This window comes from Gorilla gorilla, chromosome 16, assembly GCF_029281585.2.
Source record: "Gorilla gorilla gorilla isolate KB3781 chromosome 16, NHGRI_mGorGor1-v2.1_pri, whole genome shotgun sequence".
NCBI lineage: Eukaryota > Metazoa > Chordata > Mammalia > Primates > Hominidae > Gorilla > Gorilla gorilla.
The window spans coordinates 75,238,231-75,259,835 of NC_073240.2; the positions used below are offsets into that span (position 1 = coordinate 75,238,231).

The 21,605-nt window shown below is 50.2% G+C and overlaps 2 protein-coding genes across 9 annotated transcripts in view; one reads left to right on the top strand and one right to left on the bottom strand.

Annotated features, from left to right (window-relative positions):
* CCDC33 (coiled-coil domain containing 33) overlaps positions 1-3,921 on the top strand; it is a 101,360-nt gene extending 97,439 nt beyond the window's left edge. For 2 of the 6 annotated variants that reach the window (XM_055363745.2, XM_063698696.1), the window contains 5 exons: positions 52-218; positions 593-694; positions 1,254-1,340; positions 2,420-2,533; positions 3,685-3,921. In XM_055363745.2, the coding sequence (XP_055219720.1) occupies positions 52-218; positions 593-694; positions 1,254-1,340; positions 2,420-2,533; positions 3,685-3,906 (692 nt within the window). In that variant the 3' untranslated portion in view covers positions 3,907-3,921. Of the gene's footprint in view, positions 1-51; positions 219-592; positions 695-1,253; positions 1,341-2,419; positions 3,591-3,684 lie in introns of those variants that run through there. The other 4 variants (XM_055363746.2, XM_004056491.5, XM_063698695.1 and 1 more) reach the window with 4 other exon arrangements.
* A 1,289-nt stretch (positions 3,922-5,210) lies between these two features.
* CYP11A1 (cytochrome P450 family 11 subfamily A member 1) overlaps positions 5,211-21,605 on the bottom strand; it is a 30,015-nt gene continuing 13,620 nt past the window's right edge. For all 3 annotated transcript variants that reach the window (XM_004056502.4, XM_055363752.2, XM_004056503.5), the window contains exons 2-9: positions 15,359-15,514; positions 12,488-12,687; positions 11,233-11,436; positions 10,421-10,581; positions 7,032-7,198; positions 6,683-6,761; positions 6,020-6,217; positions 5,211-5,552 (exon numbers count right to left, since the gene is read on the bottom strand). In XM_004056502.4, the coding sequence (XP_004056550.3) occupies positions 5,421-5,552; positions 6,020-6,217; positions 6,683-6,761; positions 7,032-7,198; positions 10,421-10,581; positions 11,233-11,436; positions 12,488-12,687; positions 15,359-15,514 (1,297 nt within the window). In that variant the 3' untranslated portion in view covers positions 5,211-5,420. The remainder of the gene's footprint in view (positions 5,553-6,019; positions 6,218-6,682; positions 6,762-7,031; positions 7,199-10,420; positions 10,582-11,232; positions 11,437-12,487; positions 12,688-15,358; positions 15,515-21,605) is intronic.

A 21,605-nucleotide genomic window follows, 5' to 3' on the forward strand; every position in this document is an offset into this window, starting at 1 on the left:
CATGGGAAGCAGGAGAGTCCATCTCACCAACATCTGTGGCCGTGTCTCTAGGCTTCCCTGTGCTCTCAGCCTCTGGCCTTCCCTTGGGTTCTATGGGAGAGAACCTGCCGGTTGAACTTTACTCGGTGCTGCTGGCAGAAAACGCAAAGCTGCGGACGGAGCTGGATAAGAACCGCCACCAGCAGGCCCCCATCATTCTGCAGCAACAGGCCCTGCCGGTAAGAGGCCCTTGACCTGGGCCTGCCAGTGCCAGTCACTGGGTGCCCAGAAATCACCCATGGTACAACCCAAGTTGAAGAAAAGACCAGGAGCTAAGCTTCCCAGGGTCTCCAGTCTGCCTGGGGGCTCCTGGAATCAGCTCTCAGGCCTTGGTCTTTTTCTCCTGCACAATGTGTGTCCCCGAACACTTCACCTTTAACCTCATCTAGCATCCCAGGAGAAAGCAAGCCCCTTGTTGACCCTTGGTCCCTGAACCCTGACCCCTTTTTCACCTGGCTGGCCTCCACCTGGACCCTACACAGGCCTCTCAAAACTCCCTTCTGGAGCATTCGCTGGTCTTGGTGCAGCCTTGGAGAGCCCTTTTCCATCCCAGGTGGACCCCAGGGAGTTGGGAGCAGGAGGAGACTTGACAGAGAGGCTGCGAGAGACGCATGGCCCAGGCCACTCAGAGTGCACAGAGACCCTGCCCGCACAGGTGGGTGGCCCAGGGCCCAGAAATGCCCAGGCCCTGCTCCACCTCTGAAGATGCTTCAGGGGCCCCTTGCTTTATATAAACCCCAAAGCAGAACATCTGGAATCACAGAATATTGGGCAGGGCAGGGGCACAGGAGAGTTTGCTCTCCATCCCAGGACTCGCCGGAGGTGAGTTCTGTTGAAAGCACACCTGACTCCTGGACATCCAGGTAAAGTGTGAGGGATGAGGTCAACTACCTCACAGGTTCTTCACTTCACTCAAAGACTCCCAGTGCATTAATTATAGGGGGCTCCCTAATGCATTTTACATTTTAAAAAAATGTTGTGTCAAAACTTCGTATTCTCAAAATCTGTGTGGGAAACAGCTGTGAAAAAAGCACATGCCAGACCCTGTTCTGAACTTCCAGAAGAGGGTTCGGCCCAGGTCTGACGCTCTGCCTCGGGAGCTCAGTCTGAACTCAGGCCTGACTGGTTTCTTCCTCGATACCTTACGGTTTCCCAAGCTCACACTGCCACAGCCCCCAGCTGGGGCCAAATGTGAGTTTGTGCTTTGCCCACAGGATCTCCTCTCTGGTACTTCAGACAAGTTCAACCTCCTGGCCAAGCTGGAACACGCTCAGAGCCGGATCCTGTCCCTGGAAAGCCAGGTGGGTGAGATGCAGGAGTTGATGAGGCTGGATCAGGCTCACCACACAGCCTATAACCAGGGCGCAGTGTGTGAGCAGAGTCTAGGTTCAATCTATGACCAGGATCAAGGCTTAGTGTGTGGCCAGGGTCGGGGTTCAGTGTGCAACCAGGGTCAGGGCTCAGTGTACAACCAGGGTTAGGGTTCAGTGTGTGACCAGGGTCAGGGTTCAGTGTACAATCAGGGTCAGGGCTCAGTGTACAACCAGGGTTAGGGCTCAGTGTACAACCAGGGTCAGGGCTCAGTGTACAACCAGGGTTAGGGTTCAGTGTGTGACCAGGGTCAGGGTTCAGTGTACATCCAGGGTCAGGGTTCAGTGTACAATCAGGGTCAGGGCTCAGTGTACAACCAGGGTTAGGGCTCAGTGTACAACCAGGGTCAGGGCTCAGTGTACAACCAGGGTTAGGGTTCAGTGTGTGACCAGGGTCAGGGTTCAGTGTACATCCAGGGTCAGGGTTCAGTGTGTGACCAGGGTTAGGGTTCAGTGTGTGACCAGGGTCAGGGTTCAGTGTGCAGCCAGGGTTAGGGTTCAGTGTACAACCAGGGTCAGGGTTCAGTGTGCAGCCAGGGTTAGGATTCAGTGTGTGACCAGAGTCAGGGTTCAGTGTGCAACCAGAGTCAGGGTTCAGTGTGCAACCAGGGTCAGGGTTCCGTGTACAACGAGGTTAGGGTTCTGTGTGTGACCAGGGTTAGGGTTCTGTGTGTGACCAGGGTCAGGGTTCAGTGTACAACCAGTGTCAGGGTTCATTGTGTGACCAGGGTCAGGCTCTGTCTATGACCAGAATCAGGGATCAGTGTGGACTCAGGATCAGAGCTCAGTATGTTGTTGAAATGTCCATCTGTGTCTTGGTCAGGCTGCCTGACTGTTTGGCCCCCTCACCCTCACCCCGCCACCCCTGAGGTCTCGGGAAGGTGTCAAGCCCACATGGCCCAGAGCTTTGCTTTCTGCCTGGACAGCAGGCTCAGGCCCTGGTTGTCCTGGCCATCAGGGATTAGCCCTGCTGCCCATGGTCCTCCAATTGTCCCTCCCTGTGTCTGCAGTTAGAGGACTCAGCTCGACGCTGGGGACGAGAGAAGCAGGATCTGGCCACACGGCTGCAGGAGCAAGAAAAAGGTTTCAGGCACCCCTCGAACTCCATCATCATAGAACAGCCTGTGAGTGACCCCCCTGGAGTAGCTCCCAGGGGTCCAGGTGGTGGAGCAGGAAGCCACCGCACCCCCAAAGTCACTGGGCCCTGAGAAAAGCCATTGTGGAGCCAACTCCAGGGCTGGGGGTCAGGAGTCCTAGGCTCCCACTCCTGCTCCGTTACCAACTGAAGGCTCGGTCTTAATTCCCCCACCTGTCTAAGGGGAACAGAAAACCCCTGCCAAGACTACCCTTTCCCCCACGGGGTGCTGTGAAACTCAAGGAGATGACTGTGGATGAGGGGGCCATGCAGGCATCTCCAGGATGCCCTGACACTGAGTGTGCTTTAGGACTGGCTGCGCTCATGGGCAGAGTAGCTTGTGGCCCCACCCCCCTGAATCCATAGAGCCTAAGATTCTCAAATTAGCACACCCTTCTCAGATGGCCACGATGTAGGCTCCACTTTGCCAACTTCCCGAGAACAAACAGGCCTGCTCACAACTGCCCCTCAAGTTCAACCCTGGGACCGCCCAGCCCCGCAAAGCAAAGACCCTGACTTCTCCTGCTCTTGAGCCAGCTGTGCTTTGCCCGTGGCCAGAAGCTCAGCAGCGGCTCCTGGGAAAGGCCTGGAAAGGATGAGGGAACAGGCAAGGAACAAAGGCAACCTTTGCACACTCACCTGAGCCCTGGGGACTCTTGGAGAAATTAGGTGTCACCTGCTGTGGCAAAATGGGTTTAGAAATCTTTGCGAGGTCATGGCCCACTGGGTTCTGGATACTCTGAGGCCTGGTTTGTCAGGCAATATGCCCTTGAGCAGGTCACCCCCTGGGAATGGGGGGTACTCATGCACCCCGCTTTGCATACCACAGAGTGCCCTCACCCACTCCACGGACCTCAAGCAGCCCTCAGAGCTGGAGCCCCTGCTGCCCAGCTCAGACTCTAAGCTCAGCAAGCCCTCGAACCCCCAGAAGGAGACCGCTAACTCTCAGCAGACCTGAGCCCTGGAGCAGGCCTCCTTCCCTGTGTGCTGGGGAGTCTCATCCCCGCCCCCTAAAAATGACGTTATTAAATGTTGTAGCTCTGTGAGCATTTGCCTCTTTCCTGGAGCAGGGCAGCCTGGGGGCCCTGCTTCCTCCTCCTAGACCTCACTCTGGGCCTGGGCCTGGGTCTTCTGCTGCAGCTTTACAGCCTCCCATCTGCCCCAGGAGCCAGCATCTTTGGAAAGCCAAGGGCCACAGTGGACCCAGGAGGGTGGAGAGAAGAGGCCTTCCAAAGCAGGGGCCAGGGAGACGGGCCCCTTCCAGACCCGGAGAAGAAGCAAGGCCACCAGAGACCAGCTCTGTTGGGAAATACGAGGGAGGCTTGTCCTTTTCATCTGCCCCAAAACATCTATCATGTCTGATATTCCTTCTTTCAAGTTTGGTTTGTCTGTCTCTTGGAAAGGGAAAGACTTGGAGACTTGAAGCTTCCTGTGGCAGTCACGTATCATTGTGAAATACTCCGTTAAGCCACTAGGCTGAGCTGGCAATGATGTGTCCAAATGTAGCCAGGGGCAGGAGAGCAGATTGGGCCAGGGGGAAGGAGGCACCTACAGGGAGTCAGGAGGCCCAGGTTCTGGGGGCAAACATGCTGTGTGACCTCAAGGGACCCAAGCAACCTCTCTGGACTTCAGTTTCCCCATCTATTCCATGTAGAGCTTGACCTCTTTGGCTGTAAGCCTCTTTCCAGCTATAACATTTCTGAGTCAAAGCTGACTCAGGACCAGAGAAGAAAAAGGACACAGGAAGGAAAGACAAAGACAACAGGGAAGAGGATTTTGTGGTGGGGAAAGCAGAAGGGCTCCAAGAGTGGATCCAGATCCCACAGCTTCGGGCAGGAGAGGCCAGGCCAGCTGGACCACTGGCCTCAGCTGGACTAGCTCCCCCACCTGCCTGCAGGACTTAGACTTGGATAGCCGAGGGCCAAGAGGAATCAGGTCAGGAGTTGTGAGACCCCAAGGGATTAGGGGGCGGAAGTCGAGACCAGTGTCATTCAGTCCAAATGACAAACCAGCGGCTCTGCTGCAGAATAGTCTCCCCACCTCCCACCCTTGGACAAGGGGGCGCAAGCCCCCAGAGCAAGAACACGAGGCCTGGAGCAAGCCCAGAGGAGGCCCGGGAATGGTAAAGGAAGCAGGCTGGCCTCTCATCCCCAGTCAGCCACCTCACACCAGCCCTTCAGTAGCAGGGGTTCTCACCCACAGTTCTCGGCCTTTGCCATGCCCAGGACTCTGGCTGGGCCTTGGCAGGAAGTCCTCATGCCCCACAGGGAACTCCCACCCAGAGTTCACCCAAGCAGAGCCCTGTGCGAGCCTTACCCCTGTGGGGCAGGTCCACTCAGAAAGGCAGGACTGGCCCACACCTCTTGGGGCCACCCACAGAACTCCCCAGTTCTCCTTTGTCCTTCTGCCTGATGCTTCTGTAGCTCCTGGCACAGTAGCAGTTGCCTCCCCTCCTCTGCCCCACTCTGCCTCACCCCTTGCCCCAGGGAGCCTGGAGTTGATTCTGCTGGCTCCTGAACTGCCATGGGTGAGGGGGTCCCAGCAGAGGTGGCTTCAAGTGTGGCTGCCTGGGGTCTCCTGAGCATGCCCAGATCCTGCTTTAACACAGGAAGCATCTCCACGGGAGTGATGAACACCCAATGAGTCTGACGGAACGCAAGACACCACATGGTTCAGCTGTTTATTGTCTCCATGGGGTGGGTGAAGAGGAGTGGCCCAGCTGAGCTGAGGAAGGTGACCACTGAGAACCCATTCTACCTGCTCAGCAGGCTGGGCAGAAAGGAGCAGGACTTGGGACAGACGACTGAAGATGCAGAGACCCCATGGGCCCCACCCCTGGGCCTTCCTCCCATGTGGCTGCAGGCCATCCTCTCTGATCACTGCTGGGTTGCTTCCTGGTTAAAGGGCCAGAAGGTGAAGGAGATGGGCTTTTCAGGCATCAGAATGAGGTTGAATGTGGTGCCCACATCGCTGAGGTGTTGGATTTCAACTCTGAAGTTCTCCAGCATCTGAGAAAGGCAGATGGTAGGTTTAGGGGAGGGCAGGGGAGGATCTGTCTCCCTAGCCAGGCCAATTCACCCATAGGCAGTGCCTGTGGAGTGTGATTTGAGGAGTTCCAAGGAGTTCACCACCAGCTCCTGGTGTAACCCTGCACAGTGCCTGATAATGCACCCTTAGTGCTGCATTCCCTTGATTTAGGCCTAGATCTTAACTCGTCTACAAACCTCAGTCCTATCCCATCCCATCACCACCATGGGGAATGGATGGCCAGGGGCATCAGTGGGTGATGAGTGGTTGAGCCCGAAAGAGGGGGCAGCAGAGAATTGTGGGAGAGAGCGAGAGCAAGTAACTGGAGGTAGATGCGCCCCAGCACTGACATCCTTGGGCTCTGGACAGAGATAGGAGGAGGAAGGTTGGTGCCTTCATTAGGGCCAGGGCCAGCCCAGGGTGCCTAGATGTCCCCAGCTTGACTCACATTGATGAGGAAGATGGTCATCTCTAGCTCAGCAATCCGCCGTCCCAGACACTGCCGCACACCCCAGCCAAAGCCCAAGTTCCGGAAGTAGGTGATGTTCTTGTCTTTGCTCAGCCATCGGGTTGGGTCAAAATTTTCCGGGTCGAAGAAGAAGGTGGGCTCTCGGCCCAGAGCATAGATGGCCACTTGCACCAGTGTCTGGGGCAAGGTGATCAGAGGCCTGAGTAAGCCCCACTTCCCCACAGCCCTGAGCACAAAACCCCCTTCCCTAGTCCCCTGCCCTCTCACCACTCCCACTCCCCAGCATGGCTGCCCGGCTCTCCAGGGCAGGACATTCTGCCCACTGTGCAGCCTTGAACAAGGCCCCGCCCCTCTGTGATTCTTACCCACCAAATGGGGATGGCTGAAGACCCAAGGCCAGGATGATTGTCCCACCCTTTCCTCAGACCCAGGCAAATCATGAAGTCTCCCTCCTAAACCTGGGTTCCAATAACATCCTAGAGGTCACCGCCCACCATGCCCACCACCTCTGCCCTTCACTCAGACTTAGACTGCTGCCATCAAGGGCCCCACCAGGGCCCCAGTGCCACCCTCTGTCTGCAATTCCAGCCTGCCCCAGCCCTCTCTGACTGGCAGAGCCTGCAGCCTGCTGGCTGCACCTACCTTGGCAGGAATCATGTAATCTCGAAGAACCAAGTCATTTACAAGATATCTCTGCAGGGTCACGGAGATGGGGTGAAGTCTGCGGGAGGAGGGCACTCAGAAGCTGATGGCCCCAAAGGCTGGACACAGCCGCTGGAGCCCCACACCCTGTGTGGCATCTCAGCCCTAGCTGCAGCAGCCTGGGGGGACCTGGGGGTAGGGCCCTGGCTCTATTTCTTTCTCCTCCAGACTTTTCACTTCTTGCTTCCAACCTCCTCCACAGCCCATCCTCGTAACCCTTTCCCCGGGCACTTCCCTGGCCCTGCCCAGGGATTGGAGTTGGGGGCGGCATGGGTGGTTGTGGGCTTGCCTTAGTGTCTCCTTGATGCTGGCTTTGAGGAGGGGGACCAGCTGTAGCATTGTGGCCATGTCTCCCTGGGCCTGGCGCCGCGCAGCCAAGACCTCTGCCCGCAGCATATCCTGCACCTTCAGGTTGCGTGCCATCTCGTACAAGTGCCACTGCAGGGTCATGGACGTCTGGTGGGGAGGAGGGTATACAGAAGACCAGGAGGGCCTGTCACTCCGGGGCCCCTTGAGGTCCTTGACCCCATGCTAAATTTTCATTTCCAAGAACCTCTTTCTCCCCGACCCCCATCCCAGTCTCCAAGACCATCCTCTGCAAAAGCAAAACACATTCCACTGTCTAAAAGGCAAATGTCCAAGAAGCCTTTCTTGCCAGCCAGGCAGGAACATTCAGGGCAGCACTTGTCCCTGCCCTCATCCCTCATGTCACCAAAAACCCACCCATGTCCACAGTGAGTAGAGTGTCAGCTACACAGCCAGTGCCTTCTTCCAAAGAATTCCAGAGGCCCTTAGAGGCCAAATCCTTCTGTAATGATTGCACTCCAGAATGACTGCCATTCCTTTTGAAATGCCTTGTTAAACAACCACCCCTCTTTCCAGTAGAACTTCCTAAAACCTTAGGCTTCACCTATAGCAACATGGCTTCAAGTAAGGCTCAAAGAAGCTGAAACCAGACCAGCTGCATGTTTCCTATCAGTGTTGCAATTAGGGTGTGGTGTGTGTTGAAATTAATCAGCTAATCTCAACGTAAGCCAGAGGCTGTGACCACTAGCCCTTCACCAGAGATCTGAGTGACCCTCATCAAACCCCACAGTCCCAGATTCCTCAATGATGACAAACCAGGCCCGTTTGGGACTCCAGCCTGGAGCAGCCCTCCCTCCTGGGGACTAGGACATGGGTTGTTGACACATTATCTTACCAAGGATCATATTTTTGTCCAACAGACTTAGACACCCTCCTCCCTCCTCCTGGCAGGGGCAACAATGACAAGCTGTGAGGTAACATTTATTAAGCGCATATTATATGGCAGGCAGGGTCCTAAGCTGTTTACATATGTTACCTCGTTTAATACTCACAAACAACCCTCTAAGGTATGTTACCATCATCCCCCTTTTTCAGATGCAGAAACTGAAACAACACATAGCTCCTTCTCAGCTTAAAATCCTTGCCTGGCTCCCCAGAGCCTCCAGATGAAATACAGAGGCTCAGGCCTGAGCCACAGGGCCCCTCAACACCTGCCTGCTGCTCCCCAATCCCCCACTCCCCACCTCTCTCCAACACACACCTAATGCTCCAGCTACATGGAGTGGCACACAGCCCCTGAAGCCCAGAAGTCTTCCCCACGCTAGGTCCTCTTCCTGGAATTCCCTTCCCCGCCTAAGAAGCAAGGATGTGCTCCCTCTGCAAGACTCTAATCAAATGTGTGTATTCATCTCAGTACTGCCAAGGCCTGCCATAGAGATGTACTTGGGATTTAATAAGGTGGTTAACTATGTTACTAGCTGTGTGACCTTGACCAAGTTATTTAACCTCTCTGTGCTCTACTTTCCTCATCTGAAAAAGGGGGATGATGGTAACATACCTTAGAGGGTTGTTTGTGAGTATTAAATGAGGTAACATATGTAAACAGCTTAGGACCCTGCCTGCCATATAGTATGTGCTTAATAAATGTGACCTCACAGTAATCGTTTCTTTGGTGCTGGTGAGTGATTTTTGAAGATCTCTTCTACGTAATAGACAATGAACTATGTTTAAGGTATGCTCAAAGGCTCCATTTGCAGCCTGTCTCAGGGATGGAAACTCCTTCGTCAGAGTGTAACACAGATATAATACCTGGGAATGAAAGTGATTCACCCAGGGGGCTTGACATGTGCTTCTCCCTAGTCCTGAAATGCTATTCCTTCTCTCTCCTCCTGGCAACAGCCTGCAAGACACGCACGTTGAATTTTAGCTCCTCTGTGGAGCCTTCTCCGTGTCCTTCACGGCCACATTAGCCACTCCCCACCTCTCAGCTTTGTCAGTGGCGGGTGCTTGCCTCTGTCACTGCAGTGTGCTATTCCTCCGTTCACATTGCTGCCTCCCTGTTATAGGCTGAGCTGTATACCCCCTCCCAAAATTCATCTGCTGAAGTCCTAACCCTCAGAACCTCAGAATGTGACTATATTTGGAGATAGAACCTTTAAAGATTTTAAAGTAAAATGAAGTCCTTGAGGAGGAGCCTAATCCAGTTCTGATTAGTGTCCTCATGAGGAGAGACAATTCTGACACAGACACAGAGGGAAGCCCATGTGAGACAGAGGGAGAAGATGGCCATCTACAAGCCAAGGAAAGAGGCCTTAGAATGCACCAACCCTGCCAACACCTTGACCTTGAACTTCCAGCCTCCGGAACTGTGAGAAAATCAATGTTTGTTGTTTAAATCGCCCAGTCAATGGCATTTTGTTACAGCGGCCCTAGCAAACCAGTACACCCCTCCCCTCTGAGCCACGTGAGGACATTTGAGGTCTACTGTATTCTTTTTGAGATGGAGTCTCACACTACCACCTGGGCTGGAGTGCAGTGGTGCGATCTCGGCTCACCACAATCTCTGCCTCACAGGTTCAAGCGATTCTCCTGCTCAGCCTCCTGAGTAGCTGGGATTGCAGGTGCCCACCACCAGGCCCAGCTAATTTTTTGTATTTTTAGTAGAGATGGGGTTTCACTATGTTGGCCAGGCTGGTCTTGAACTTCTGACCTCATGATCCGCCCACCTCTGCCTCCCAAAGTGCTGGGATTACAGGCATGAGCCACTGCGCCCGGCCAGGACTGATTATTCTTAATATCCAAAGAAAGAAGTTTCTAGGGTGCCATGCTGCTATGGAAAGAGCACTGGGGATGCCTCTGGACGTTGGGGGCACCGTAGGGTACTGAGGTCTGGAAAGGGGAAGAGGAAGGACAAGAAAAAGACCATGGACGGCAGAGCCCACAGCAAATGGCTCGGCCTCCCAATGTTTCCGGGCTCCTGCCTGCTTCCCTGGATTTGAGGGAGTGTGTTCTCCACCAGGAGCTGGGGGCATTGTCCTCCATCAGCAGGGCTCTGATAGAGCAAGCCTCCAGAGGGGACCTCCTCCTGTGGAGACTCCACGTGGAACCTGGACCTCACCACCATGCCCGGCCACTCCTCTCTCACAGGCAAAGAAAAATGGCTGATCAGCCTCAAATCATGCCCTGGGTGACTTGACTTTGACCCCACCATCTTAGGAGATTATCGCTTTGGAAATGGAGGCAAGGAGGAAGACATATCCTACATGAGTAGGAACACCTTGAACAACAGGGTTTCAGACAACGAGGGGCCTGGTGGGGAAGGGGCACATGGGCACAGGGGGCAACAAGGTGCCGCCCCTACAGCCACCTCACCGTGTCCACCCCTCCTGCCAGCATCTCCGTGACGTTGGCCTTGATGTCCTCGAAGGACATCTTGCTGTCTCCCAGGAGTCTGTAGAGGATGCCACGGTAATCGTGGTGAACACTTCCTTTCTGTCTCAATTCCCAGTAGAAGTTCTGGGTGTATATGTCAGCTGTGGGGAAGGAGGAAAGAAAAAAGAGTGAGGTTCCCTGCAGGCGGGTGGGAAGGAGGGCAGTCTGTGGTGAAAGGTGGTACCAAGGGCCTGGGGATTCCAGAGCCCTGTGCTTCTTAGGCTGCCGTTTTACTGAGCACGTACTCTGTACTAAGCCCTTCATATCTGTTTTTTCATCGAATTCTTGGGGTATGTGACATCATCCCCATTTTACAGATAACAGAGGTGCAGAGACATAGTCACTTGCCCAAGGTCACATGGCTGTAAGGGGCAGAGGTGGGATTTGACTCTGCCATACCCTGACGAGCCTTCTCCACCCAACCTTCCCCATCTCTCCCACCCAAGTCCCTGTCATCCAGCACAGCCGTGGCTCAGACACTGGCCCTTTGCCCTCTGGGGAGCATGAGCTCCTTTGAAGAAGATCACAGATGTCTTTGTTCCTCTTTTTCCAGAAAAATCTAATAATCCCCAACAGCCAGCCTTCCATCCGCCATTTCCAGGGGTCCCAGGGCCTTCCTGACACCCACGCCTGCCCGCCACAGTGTGGGTTTCCTACAGGTCAAGTCAGCGCCCATTGACATAGCGTGGGACAAAGGAGCTGGCTGAGGCCTGGGGCTCCGAGGAGGAGAGCACAGCCAGAGAAGCCCTCACCTTTACTGAAAATCACGTCCCATGCAGCCACATGGTCCTTCCAGGTCTTGGTCCTGAACAGACGGAACAGGTCTGGGGGAAGGTTGAGCATGGGGACGCTGGTGTGGAACATCTGGTAGATGGCATCAATGAATCGCTGGGCCTCAGGGTTCACTACCTCCTCCAGCATCCCCTGGCGCTCCCCAAAAATGACGTTAGTGATGGCTGCAGGCAGAGGAAGAGGCTGAGGAGCCATTTCTGACGGGGCCATCTGAGAGCCACAACTCCCAGGGACTCCTCCACCCTCACCTCCCTCAGCACAAAGGATCTCTTGCCCCTACCCTCAGCCTCCTTCAGTAAATAAATTGAGGCCTGAGTCCCAAAGGGCTAAGATGCAAAGCTGAGAAAGCTGACCTCTGGCAACCACACAGGTCCTGCAGAGGGGCATGTGGAGGACCTGAAAGGTGGGAAGCAGGGTCTCCAGCAGAGCTGAGAGAGGGCCTAGCCCAGGATGCAACTGCTCTGCCCAGGCTTCCACCAAGAGAGATTCCTCATCTGTAATTGGCTGAATTGGCTAAATACTTCCTGAAACAGGTCAGAAAGGAGACTGAGGGTCATAAATCCCTGGATAATTAACCATCCAGGACCTAGTCTTGCTGGACCTAAGAAGTTACAACAGCCTCAAGTTTTCCCCACCTACCAGGTGAGTAATTTGAATACTGATTTCATACAAAGCTGTGGGCACCCCAAATCTCTTGCTGTGACCACACAATCTTCATCAAGCCACAGGGCCTTTGTATGTGCGGTTCCCTCTACCTATACTGCCTGACTTCCTTACCCCATCTAGATAACTCCTACAGATTCTTCAATGCCTACCTCAGATTAACCACTGAACTCTCCTCTACCCTACCAGACTCCAAAGGTCTATGGCCCAGGAGGTGGAGACTTGCAGAATGAAGGTCCAAGCCAAGCTCTGGCTTTGGCAGATGGTGGCAATAGGGACCTGTACTTTGGGGACCCTTGCTCCTACAGCACAAATGCCAGATGAGAGAGAATGCCAGATGAGAGAACCCCAGAGCAAGGGGTCTCACTCTGTTGCCCAGGGTGGTCTTAAATTGCCTCTGAGTAGCAGGCAGTGGAGGACATGATCAGCGGCTCATCCCAGAAGTCAGTCTCAATGCCTCTGCAGGGTCTGTACTGAACCTCAAGGTAAGAGAGTGAACACTGAGTCCTCCCACCCCCATGCCCACTGCCAGCCAGGTGCAAGCCCCCTTACACTCAAAGGCAAAGCGGAACAGGTCATCACTGATGTCCCCCGAGTAATTTCCGGAGCCCGCCTTCTTGATGCGCCTGTGCAGGACACTGACGAAGTCCCGAGACACTGCATCCAACAGGGGCAAAAAGTTCTTGGTGGCCTCTGGAGCCATCACCTCCTGGTTCAGGGCCACCCGGTCTTTCTTCCAGGCTGCCGACTTCCTGAGAAAACATGGGCCCACAAGCCCTCATGGTCACAGACCCCAGGCCTGGTGAACACAGAGGGGGCTGACTCAGTTTTCCCAGGAAGCTGAGTCACAGCTCACAGCATCCAGCACTCCCACCAGGGCCTCTGCCCTCACCTCTCCGAGCACCCTCTGCCTCTCACCTCCTCCCTGCTCTGCCTGGCTGGGAGAAGAGAAAGGAAAAAAGAGAGTGAAGGGGAACAAAACTCCAACTCCCCTCCACTCCCTCTGCTGAGGACCAGGAACTGATATTCTTAGAACCCTTTGTGTAACTTTCAGTCTCTCCAGTCTTTGCCTCAGCTGCAGGCATGCCTTCCATGCCACTCCCACTTCCTCCTGGCCGATGCTCACCTTTGACACTCCAGGGCCCCTCTATATAACATTTTCTGACTCTTGCACAAACAAAATTGACCAGCCTCTCCTCCTCTGCACCCCCAACACGTCCCATTACTCACTTCTGTCAGGGGACCTCAGGTGCCCCGAACTGGGTTGGTCATAATAAACCTTAATTCATGCACACTCTTGAAATTCATCAATCCATGCAAAGTCCTCTTCGTGACTTGGGGGTGTTTTTGTTGATAAGAATATTATCACAAACTTACCACCCACCATAGAAACTAGGAACTTGACAGTAACTTACACTTGCCCTCCTGGTCCTTCCACATCCTTTGTTCCCTTCTAAGGAGACCACCCACTAGAATCCCTTGCTCTCATTTGTGTCTAATTTTATCTGATCTCCATTTATTCCCAAAAGGTACTATTACAAAATATATACTTGTGTTTAACTTCTTTTAAAAAGCTGTCGGTCAGACACAGTGGCTCACGCCTGTAATCCCAGCATTTTGGGAGACCGAGGCAGGTGGATCACCTGAGGTCAGGAGTTCGAGACCAGCCTGGCCAACATGGTGAAACCCCGTCTCTACTGAAAATACAAAAATTAGCTGGGCATGGTGGCGGGTGTCTATAATTCCAGCTATGCCGGAGCTTGAGGCAATAGAATCACTTGAACCCGGGAGGCGGAGGTTGGAGTGAGCCAAGACCGTGCCATTGCACTCCAGCCTCGGTGACAGAGCAAGACTCTGCCTCAAAAAAAAAAAAAAAAGAAAGAAAGAAAGAAAGAAAAGCTGTCATGCTTTGCCAGACTTGCTTTTTTCACTTAGTTGTACCATTCCAAGTATCATCTGTATTGCTGTGGGAGACTGAGTCCCTTCATTTTGACTGGTGTGTACCACAATTCACTCACTTATAATCCTATTGGGCATTTCAGTAGCTTTCTGGTTGTTAATATCATGAATGGTACCACTGCAAACCTTCTACTACACATCCCCCAAAGCAGGGATACTCTTTGGAGTATATCCCTGAAATCAAACTGCTATGTCACAGGTATGCAAATATTCCATTTTAGGAGAAAATGTCCAACCATTTTCCAAAGTAGTGGCTCCAGTTTACACTCCCACCAGTAATAGATGAGAGCCCCAGTTGCTCTGTAGCCTCACCCACACTTGATATGGTTACATTTTACCTTTTCTTTTCTTTTTTTTTTTTTTTTTTTTTTGAGACAGGATCCGGCTCTGTCACCCAGCCTGGAGTGCAGTGGTGCCATCTCTCGTCACAGCAACCTCTGCTTCCTAGGCTCAAGTAGTTCTCTGGCCTCAGCCTGCCAAGTAGCTGAGAACACAGGCATGTGCCACCACATCGGCTAATTTTTTATTTTTTATTTTTTATTTTTTGTAGAGATGGGGTCTCACTGTGTTGCCCAGAGTGGTCTTGAACTCCTGAGCTCAAGCAATCTGTCCGCCTTGGCCTCCCAAAGTGCTGGGATTACAGGCATGAGCCACTGCGCCCTGACCCGCATTTTACATTTTTGATGGGGTGGGTATGGTGGCTCATGCCTATAATCCTAGCACTTTGGGAGGCTGAAGCGGGAAGACTGCTTGAGCCCAGGGGTTTGAGACCAGCCTGGGCAACATGGCAAAATCTCATCTATACTAAAAATGTAAAAATTGGCTGGGTGTGGTGACACGCACCTGTAATCCCAGCTACTTGGGAGGCTGAGGTGGGAGGATCACCTGTGCCGGGGGGCAGAGGCTGCTGTGAGCCATGATCAAACCACTGCACTCCAGCCTGGATGACACAATGAGATCCCATCTCAAAATAAAAAAAAAATTTATGAACAATTTCGTAGAAAACAGTATCCACTACACTTAAATACACTGATCTGTCCCCATGTAGGACAAATGTCTCACTGCCCCCTTTAGCCTGTATGGGACTCACGGTGGCAGGTCCCTGCTCTATTTGTCACTGTATCTCCAGTTCCTGGCACAAGTCCTGATTCATCAAGGATGCTCAGTAAGGTGGGACTCAGTGAGCAAACCAATCAGTGAGAACTTTGCCAGATCTTTAATTATTCATTAGGATCTTCAGCATGGCCATTTCCCTGAAGGCTGGCAGAGCAATTCATCATCATCATCATCATCATCATCACCATCATTTGTTTTAGGGAGGCAGGAAAATGACGGGGATTCACCTAGAGGCCCTGCTAGGAGGCACAGGGCAAGCCTGGCCTCAGCCCCTCACCCCCAGCCTCTGCCCTCTCCACAGCTCCCCACCACCTCCCTCCAGTCCCTGGGAGATGGCCCAGGACTCACTTCAACAGGACTCCTATGGGTCTCTGGTAATACTGGTGATAGGCGACCCAGGGCGGGATGAGGAATCGTTCTGGGTTGGGGCCCTCGGACTTAAAGAGAAGGGCCACATCTTCAGGGTCGATGACATAAACCGACTCCACGTTGCCGAGCTTCTCCCTGGAGGGGTGGGGGAGAGGGGCTGATGGAAGGATCCGAGGAGAGCTATGGATACAGGCTCAGCACAGCTGCCTCACAGTTCCACAACTTGCTGACTGTGGGACCTGAGTCGAGGCCCTTAACCCCTCTGAGTCTCAGTTTCCTCTTCTGTAAAATGGAGATAAATACAGTACCTGTCTCGCAGCGTTGCTGAAGGACAAGATGATAGGAAGTATATGGATGTGACCTTTGTTAAACATTCTACAAGTGACAGCTTTATGATCACTGTTGCTGCTGTCCCACAGCACATCCCCAGGGCCAGCCCAAAGCCACCCCTGAGCCTTCCATGGACCAGCAAGTCCTCCACTCCTCGCGCATTCTTCCTGTGTCCACACCTACAGCAGCCCCAGCTTCTCACCCGTCCACAGAGCTCAGAACCATGGCACACTTTCATGTCACTGCTAGAGTGACTCACTATAGCTTGCAAGGTAGGCCATATTCCAGGCCAAATCCCTGTCAGACTCTACAACTGAAATTCTGAGAGTGGCCACCCTGACCCTAGGAGTCAGAGGCCACCCAACTTTGTCTCTATTAAAATAAAACTTCAGTAAAACATCGAGCCCCAACATACAGGTAGGGGAGACAGGCTTGCAAATCACTTTGCAGACAATCTGTATTAAATACAACTGGGTTTTTGTTGTTATTGTTGTTTTGAGACAGGGTCTCTGTTACCCAGGCTGGAGTGCAGTGGTGTGATCACAGCTCACTGCAGCCCTGACCTCCCAGGCTCAAGCGACCCTCTCACCTCAGCCCGGCCAAGTACCTGGGACTACAGGCACCACCATGCTTAATTTTTGTGGTTTTTGTAGAGATGAGGTTTTGCCATGTTGCCCAGGCTGGTCTCAAACTTCTGGGCTCAAGAGATCCTCCCACCTCAGCCTCCCAAAGTGCTGGGATGGCAGGTTTGAGCCAATGTGCCTACCCACATACAACTGTTACATATCACTGGTGTTCTTACATGAAGAGATGAGGACACAGATACACAAAGAGGAAAGACCATGTCAACACACAGGGAAAAGATGGCATCTAACTCCAAGGAGAGAGGCCTCAGAAGAAAGCAAGCAACTCAGCCAAAACCTTGATCTCTGACTTCTAGTTTCCAGAACTGCCAGAAAATTAATTCTGTTGTTTAAGCAAAAAATAAGAAATAAAAATACAACTACTAAAAAACAACAGAAAATTCCACTTCTTGCTTGCCTCTGCCTTTTATCGAAGAAAAATAAGATACACTTTTAGGCAAAATATCATAAAAACATGGAGATACAAGCCAAGTGTGCTCATGTGTGTGCATGTTCTCTCTCTCTCTCCTCTCATAGTGCTGCTTTAACCACTGAGCCAGAAAGCCTGGGCCTCCCTTGATGAGTTTCAGGCCTTCACTTGTTCTGTGGCCTCCCAGAAAATCCCCTCAGTGTTTTGCCAGCTACCATGTGTCTTTGCACTAACTAGCTCCATACCCCTAACCAAGTTCAGCCAAGCCCTTGAACTGCTATTATCATGATCAATTCCACTTCTGGGAATCTAGCCCAAGGCAATGATCTGACATCAGCAACGATGCTTGATGGATAAGGATGTCCATTGCAGCCTCATGTCTAACAGCAAAAAAGTCAAGAGTAGGTTGTATGTTCACTTTAAAGAACCGGCGAAAAAAAAAATCCATACTGTGAACTACTATGCTGCCTTTTAAAATTATATTAGAGGCCAGGCACAGTGGCTCACACCTGTAATCCCAGTACTTTGGGAGGCTGAGGAGGGAGAGGGAGGATCACTTGCGCCCAGGAATTCAAGGCTACAGTGAGCTATGATGGCACCACTGCACTCCACCCTGGGAGACAGAGCAAGACCCTGTTTCAAAAAAAGTAAATATTAATAAGATAGATCAAGAAAAAGGAAGAAAATATAAATAAATGAAACGAGATCTTTCCCCAGAAAAGTCTGAGGACCACTGAACAGCACTTTCTCTTAAAATATAAAATAATTTTATATTAGAGAGAGAAAAAAGGAAAGAATTCCTTGATATATTGTTGTGAGACAACATAAGCAGCATATATAGTATATTCACATACCTCATGATACTTAAATGTTAAATCAATTGGAATTGATTGTATCTGACTTCAATTTTTCATTTGTGTTTCTCTGTATTTTCTAAATTGCTCTGTATAAAACAAGAACAGCCTTTGTGTTAGGAAAAAAACCCACAAAAGTTGTATTTTAAATTCCTCACATTTATTCAGAAGTTTATTGTTTATTAGCTATAAGTTCAAGTATAATGACACACAGAGCTGGAAGTCAGACAATTCCAGTTCCTGCCCTGGCTTTGCTCTCATGAGTTGTGTGACATTGACAAGACCCTTCTTCTCACTGGGCCTCAGTTTCCCCATCTGTAAAGTGGGGAAATAATAACACCAACTACAAGGATATGTTGCAGGATTCAGATGGAAGTGACTCAGAAAACAGAAAGATAATTAGGGTCTGGAGGCAGGGAACATAAGGCCAATTCACACTTGAGCTGTGACAGGAAATATCCTCTCCATAGGGCGTATGCTGTAAATGACTTTGTAACTTTACTTCATCCTCTCCATTTACATAAGGCGTATGGAATTAACCAATGGAATGCTCTAAGGGGTATTTAAACTCCCAAAAATTCTGTTAACGGGGCCCTTGAGCTCCTACACTCAGGCCCCTCCCACACCGTGGTGTGCATTTTCATGTTCAATAAATCCCTTCATCCCTTCCTTGCTTTGTTTGCGCGTTTTGTCAAATTCTTTGTTCAAGACACCAAGAACCTGGACACCCTCCACCGGTAACATATGTTTTGGCCAGCCAGCCAGGAGGAAGAGGTAAGCCCAAAGTTTGGGATTCGTTTTTCTCCCTTTCCTTTCTGCTCCATACAGGAGCTCTCTCTTTCTCTTTTCTGTTCCAACTTGGGACCCTTGCTGGGCCCCACCTAAACACGGAGACAACTGCAGGTTTCTGGCCGTGGCCAGTGAAACTAAGGGGTTTCCATGTGGAGAAGCAGCCTGACTGCCACCGCCGGTTTCGCTTAAGGGACCTGGGTCTTTTCTATGTTTTTTTTCTTTTTTTTTTGTCTCTTTCTATTTCAGTCTTTCAGCGGCTGTTTCCTAGTAGCTCCTTGGAAATTGAGGCTGGGGTCACCAGTACTGCCTGAAGGTCTACGAATGAAAGGGAATAATTGCGCTGCCCCAAAGCGGGAGGGACTTTTTTTAAAAATCTTTTTTGTCTATGGTTCCTGATCCCTACATGCGGTGCTGCTCGGAGCAAACTCATAAATGTTTCTGGGGGCTTAAACCTTATTTTCTTATGCTAAATTCTTCCCTTATAGTGCTCAACTAGCTAAGGACAAAAAAAGCCCACGCAGCATCCAGTTCACATTACAGTTCATGGCTACTCTTATAAAGTTCATAGTATGCTCCAGAGGGGAAAGCCTGCATGTGATGCCCACCTAAAGCCAGAGACGTCTGGGACCCTAAGATTGGACCCCACAGGAGGATGCTCTGTGGGTCCTGCGGACCCCAGCCACTCCAAAGAGGATGCTCTTGGCAGAGGTTCTGAGGTCTAGCCCTCCTTAGAATTTTCTCTCCGCAGTTGCAATGCTGTTTGGCCCCAACATTGTTTGGAATCTGAAGTTTACTGTTGAATTGGAAAGTGGAATAGAGTTGCATGTATCCAGGCTTTTGTGCTGCAGCTCTAAGCAGGGGGCCTGGTTAACACGTGACACCCTGCTTTGAAGTCTTGGGAGGTTTGGCCTTTAAAAATCAAACTGCCATGGAGACTGCTTTAGCCAAAATTTTGGTTCACAGCCTTCATTGGATTATCTGTTGGGGCAAAAACTGGCAAGCTTGTATTGCTATCTCATGGCTAAGGTTCCAAGCTATTGAATCTTCGTTTATGTGTGTGTATACATGTCTAGATGTGTTTATTTGTATGTACACATTGTTATATGTTGTGTCTACCAAATTGCCTTATAAGTAAAAGAGCACTCATAAATTAAGTAAATAAGTCTAAGCAATTTTCAAGTTCACGTGACTTAAAGTATAACTTTACTAAACAAGCTAGCTTTAAAATTATTGGTGGAATAAAAATAGAAATGCCTTCAGTATTATCAGTATACATTTTGTTTGAATTTTATGTTTGTCTTTGCTATCTTTTTTTTTTTTTTTTTTTTGAGACAGAGTCTCACTCTGTCATCCAGGCTAGAGTGCAGTGGTGTGATCTCGGCTCACTGCAACCTCCGCCTTCTGGGTTCAAGCAATTCTCCTGCCTCAGCCTCCTAAGAAGCTGGGACCACAGGCACGCGCCACCACGCCCAGCTAATTTTTAAATTTTTTAATAGAGACAAGGTTTCACCATGCTGGCCAGGCTGGTCTCGAACTCTTGACCTTGTGATCTGCCTGCCTCAGCCTCCCAAAGCACTGGGATTACAGGCATGAGCCACCACTAGATATTCAACCTGGGAGCTGTTTGGGGCGAGCCTGCCTCCCCTTCTATTCAAAGTCTCACTGAGATAAATGCATATCTGATTGGTTCCTTTGGAAAGGCTAATCAGAAACTCAAAAGAATGCAAACATCTGTCTCCCACCTGTGATCTGAAAGCCTCCAAGCCCACTCCTTGCCTTGAGTTGTCCCACCTTTCAGGACCAAACCAATGTTCATTTTACATATGTTAATTAGTGTCTCATGTCTCCCTTGTTAAAAGTAAAAATTGAGTACAGCAAATGGGATAAATGCTTTAGGTAAACTTTTTGTGTAAATTAAAACCTTAAAGTTATTTTTGGCACTCATTTAATATCTGGGTCATTTCCAAGTAAGAAAGGGTTGTGATATGGGGAAATATGTTTCTAAAATTGTGGAATTGTTCTTATCTATAAGTGCCCATATCTGATATTTCAGGATTTCTTGCTTTTTAGGGTTTCACTAAAATTTTACATTACAAAGGATAAGGTTTCTAGTTAACATGTAATTCTGTATACAAAATGTGCCTGAAAGGGTTATTACTAAAAAAAGGAAAGAATAATTTTGTCTAATTCAGAAGTTATCTAAAAGTTAGTTCAAGTTACAGTTTTGAAAAGGTTATTTATGAAACAATGTAGTAAGGAACCATTAAGTAGGGGAGAAAGATGAGGAACAGTTTAAATAATAAAATATTCTTTAAAACCTGATAAAGAATTGGAAACATTTGGCTAATTAACATTTTTATAGTTAAAGCTCTTAGTCTTGATTAAAGTAAGAAGTATTGTAAAAATGCATTGGCAGTTTGGCAACTCTTTTTTTTAATATAGTTAAGCATGAAGCTGGATTTAGTGTGGAACCAAATTCCACATACATGCTTACATTGCTTCATACTATGTTTACTGTTTCGCATGGATAGTGCTGGAGTACTTATTGGTCATACGCCTAAAGTGAATTTGTTAATTGCACAGGATGTATGATAATATTAGTGAACTTAAGGATACTGAATTGTGTATCAGGAATAAAATATTCATTATGTGGGTTTTTGGGGGCCCTGTGTAAACTGTAGCCTCCAGGGTAAATTGAATAAGAAAATTTAGGGTTGGTTTCCTGCTTATTTGTTTTTGCTTCTAGTTTTCATTTGTTTGCCATTTGTTCTCCTCTGACTTTGCTTGTGTATGCATGTATATAAAAACCATGATTTTTCTTAGTTCCTAGTGGAAGGTTTTCATTTAGTTCTGTGTTCCTGTGCATTTCTAGCAAGTCATCATTCATTCCTTTTTTCTGGAATTCCCAAGCTACCTTTGTTGGGCCTGCAGGAATTAATGGAGCATACTAGCTTTTTTATCCTTAAACTAGCTTTTTGGATTTTAGGCTTCCTGATACTTTAAGTGTGTTGAGTATACTCTCACAAATAGAATTTTAGTCATATTTCTCTCTCTCTGCCTAGTTTCTCCAAAATTGGTAAACTATTTATGAATATTCTTAATTCATTGCAATGTGTTTGTTTGCATACAGTCAAGCAGGGTCCCTGGGGCCACTCAGGGAGAGAATGTCAGGCCTCTGAGCCCAAGCTAAGCCATCA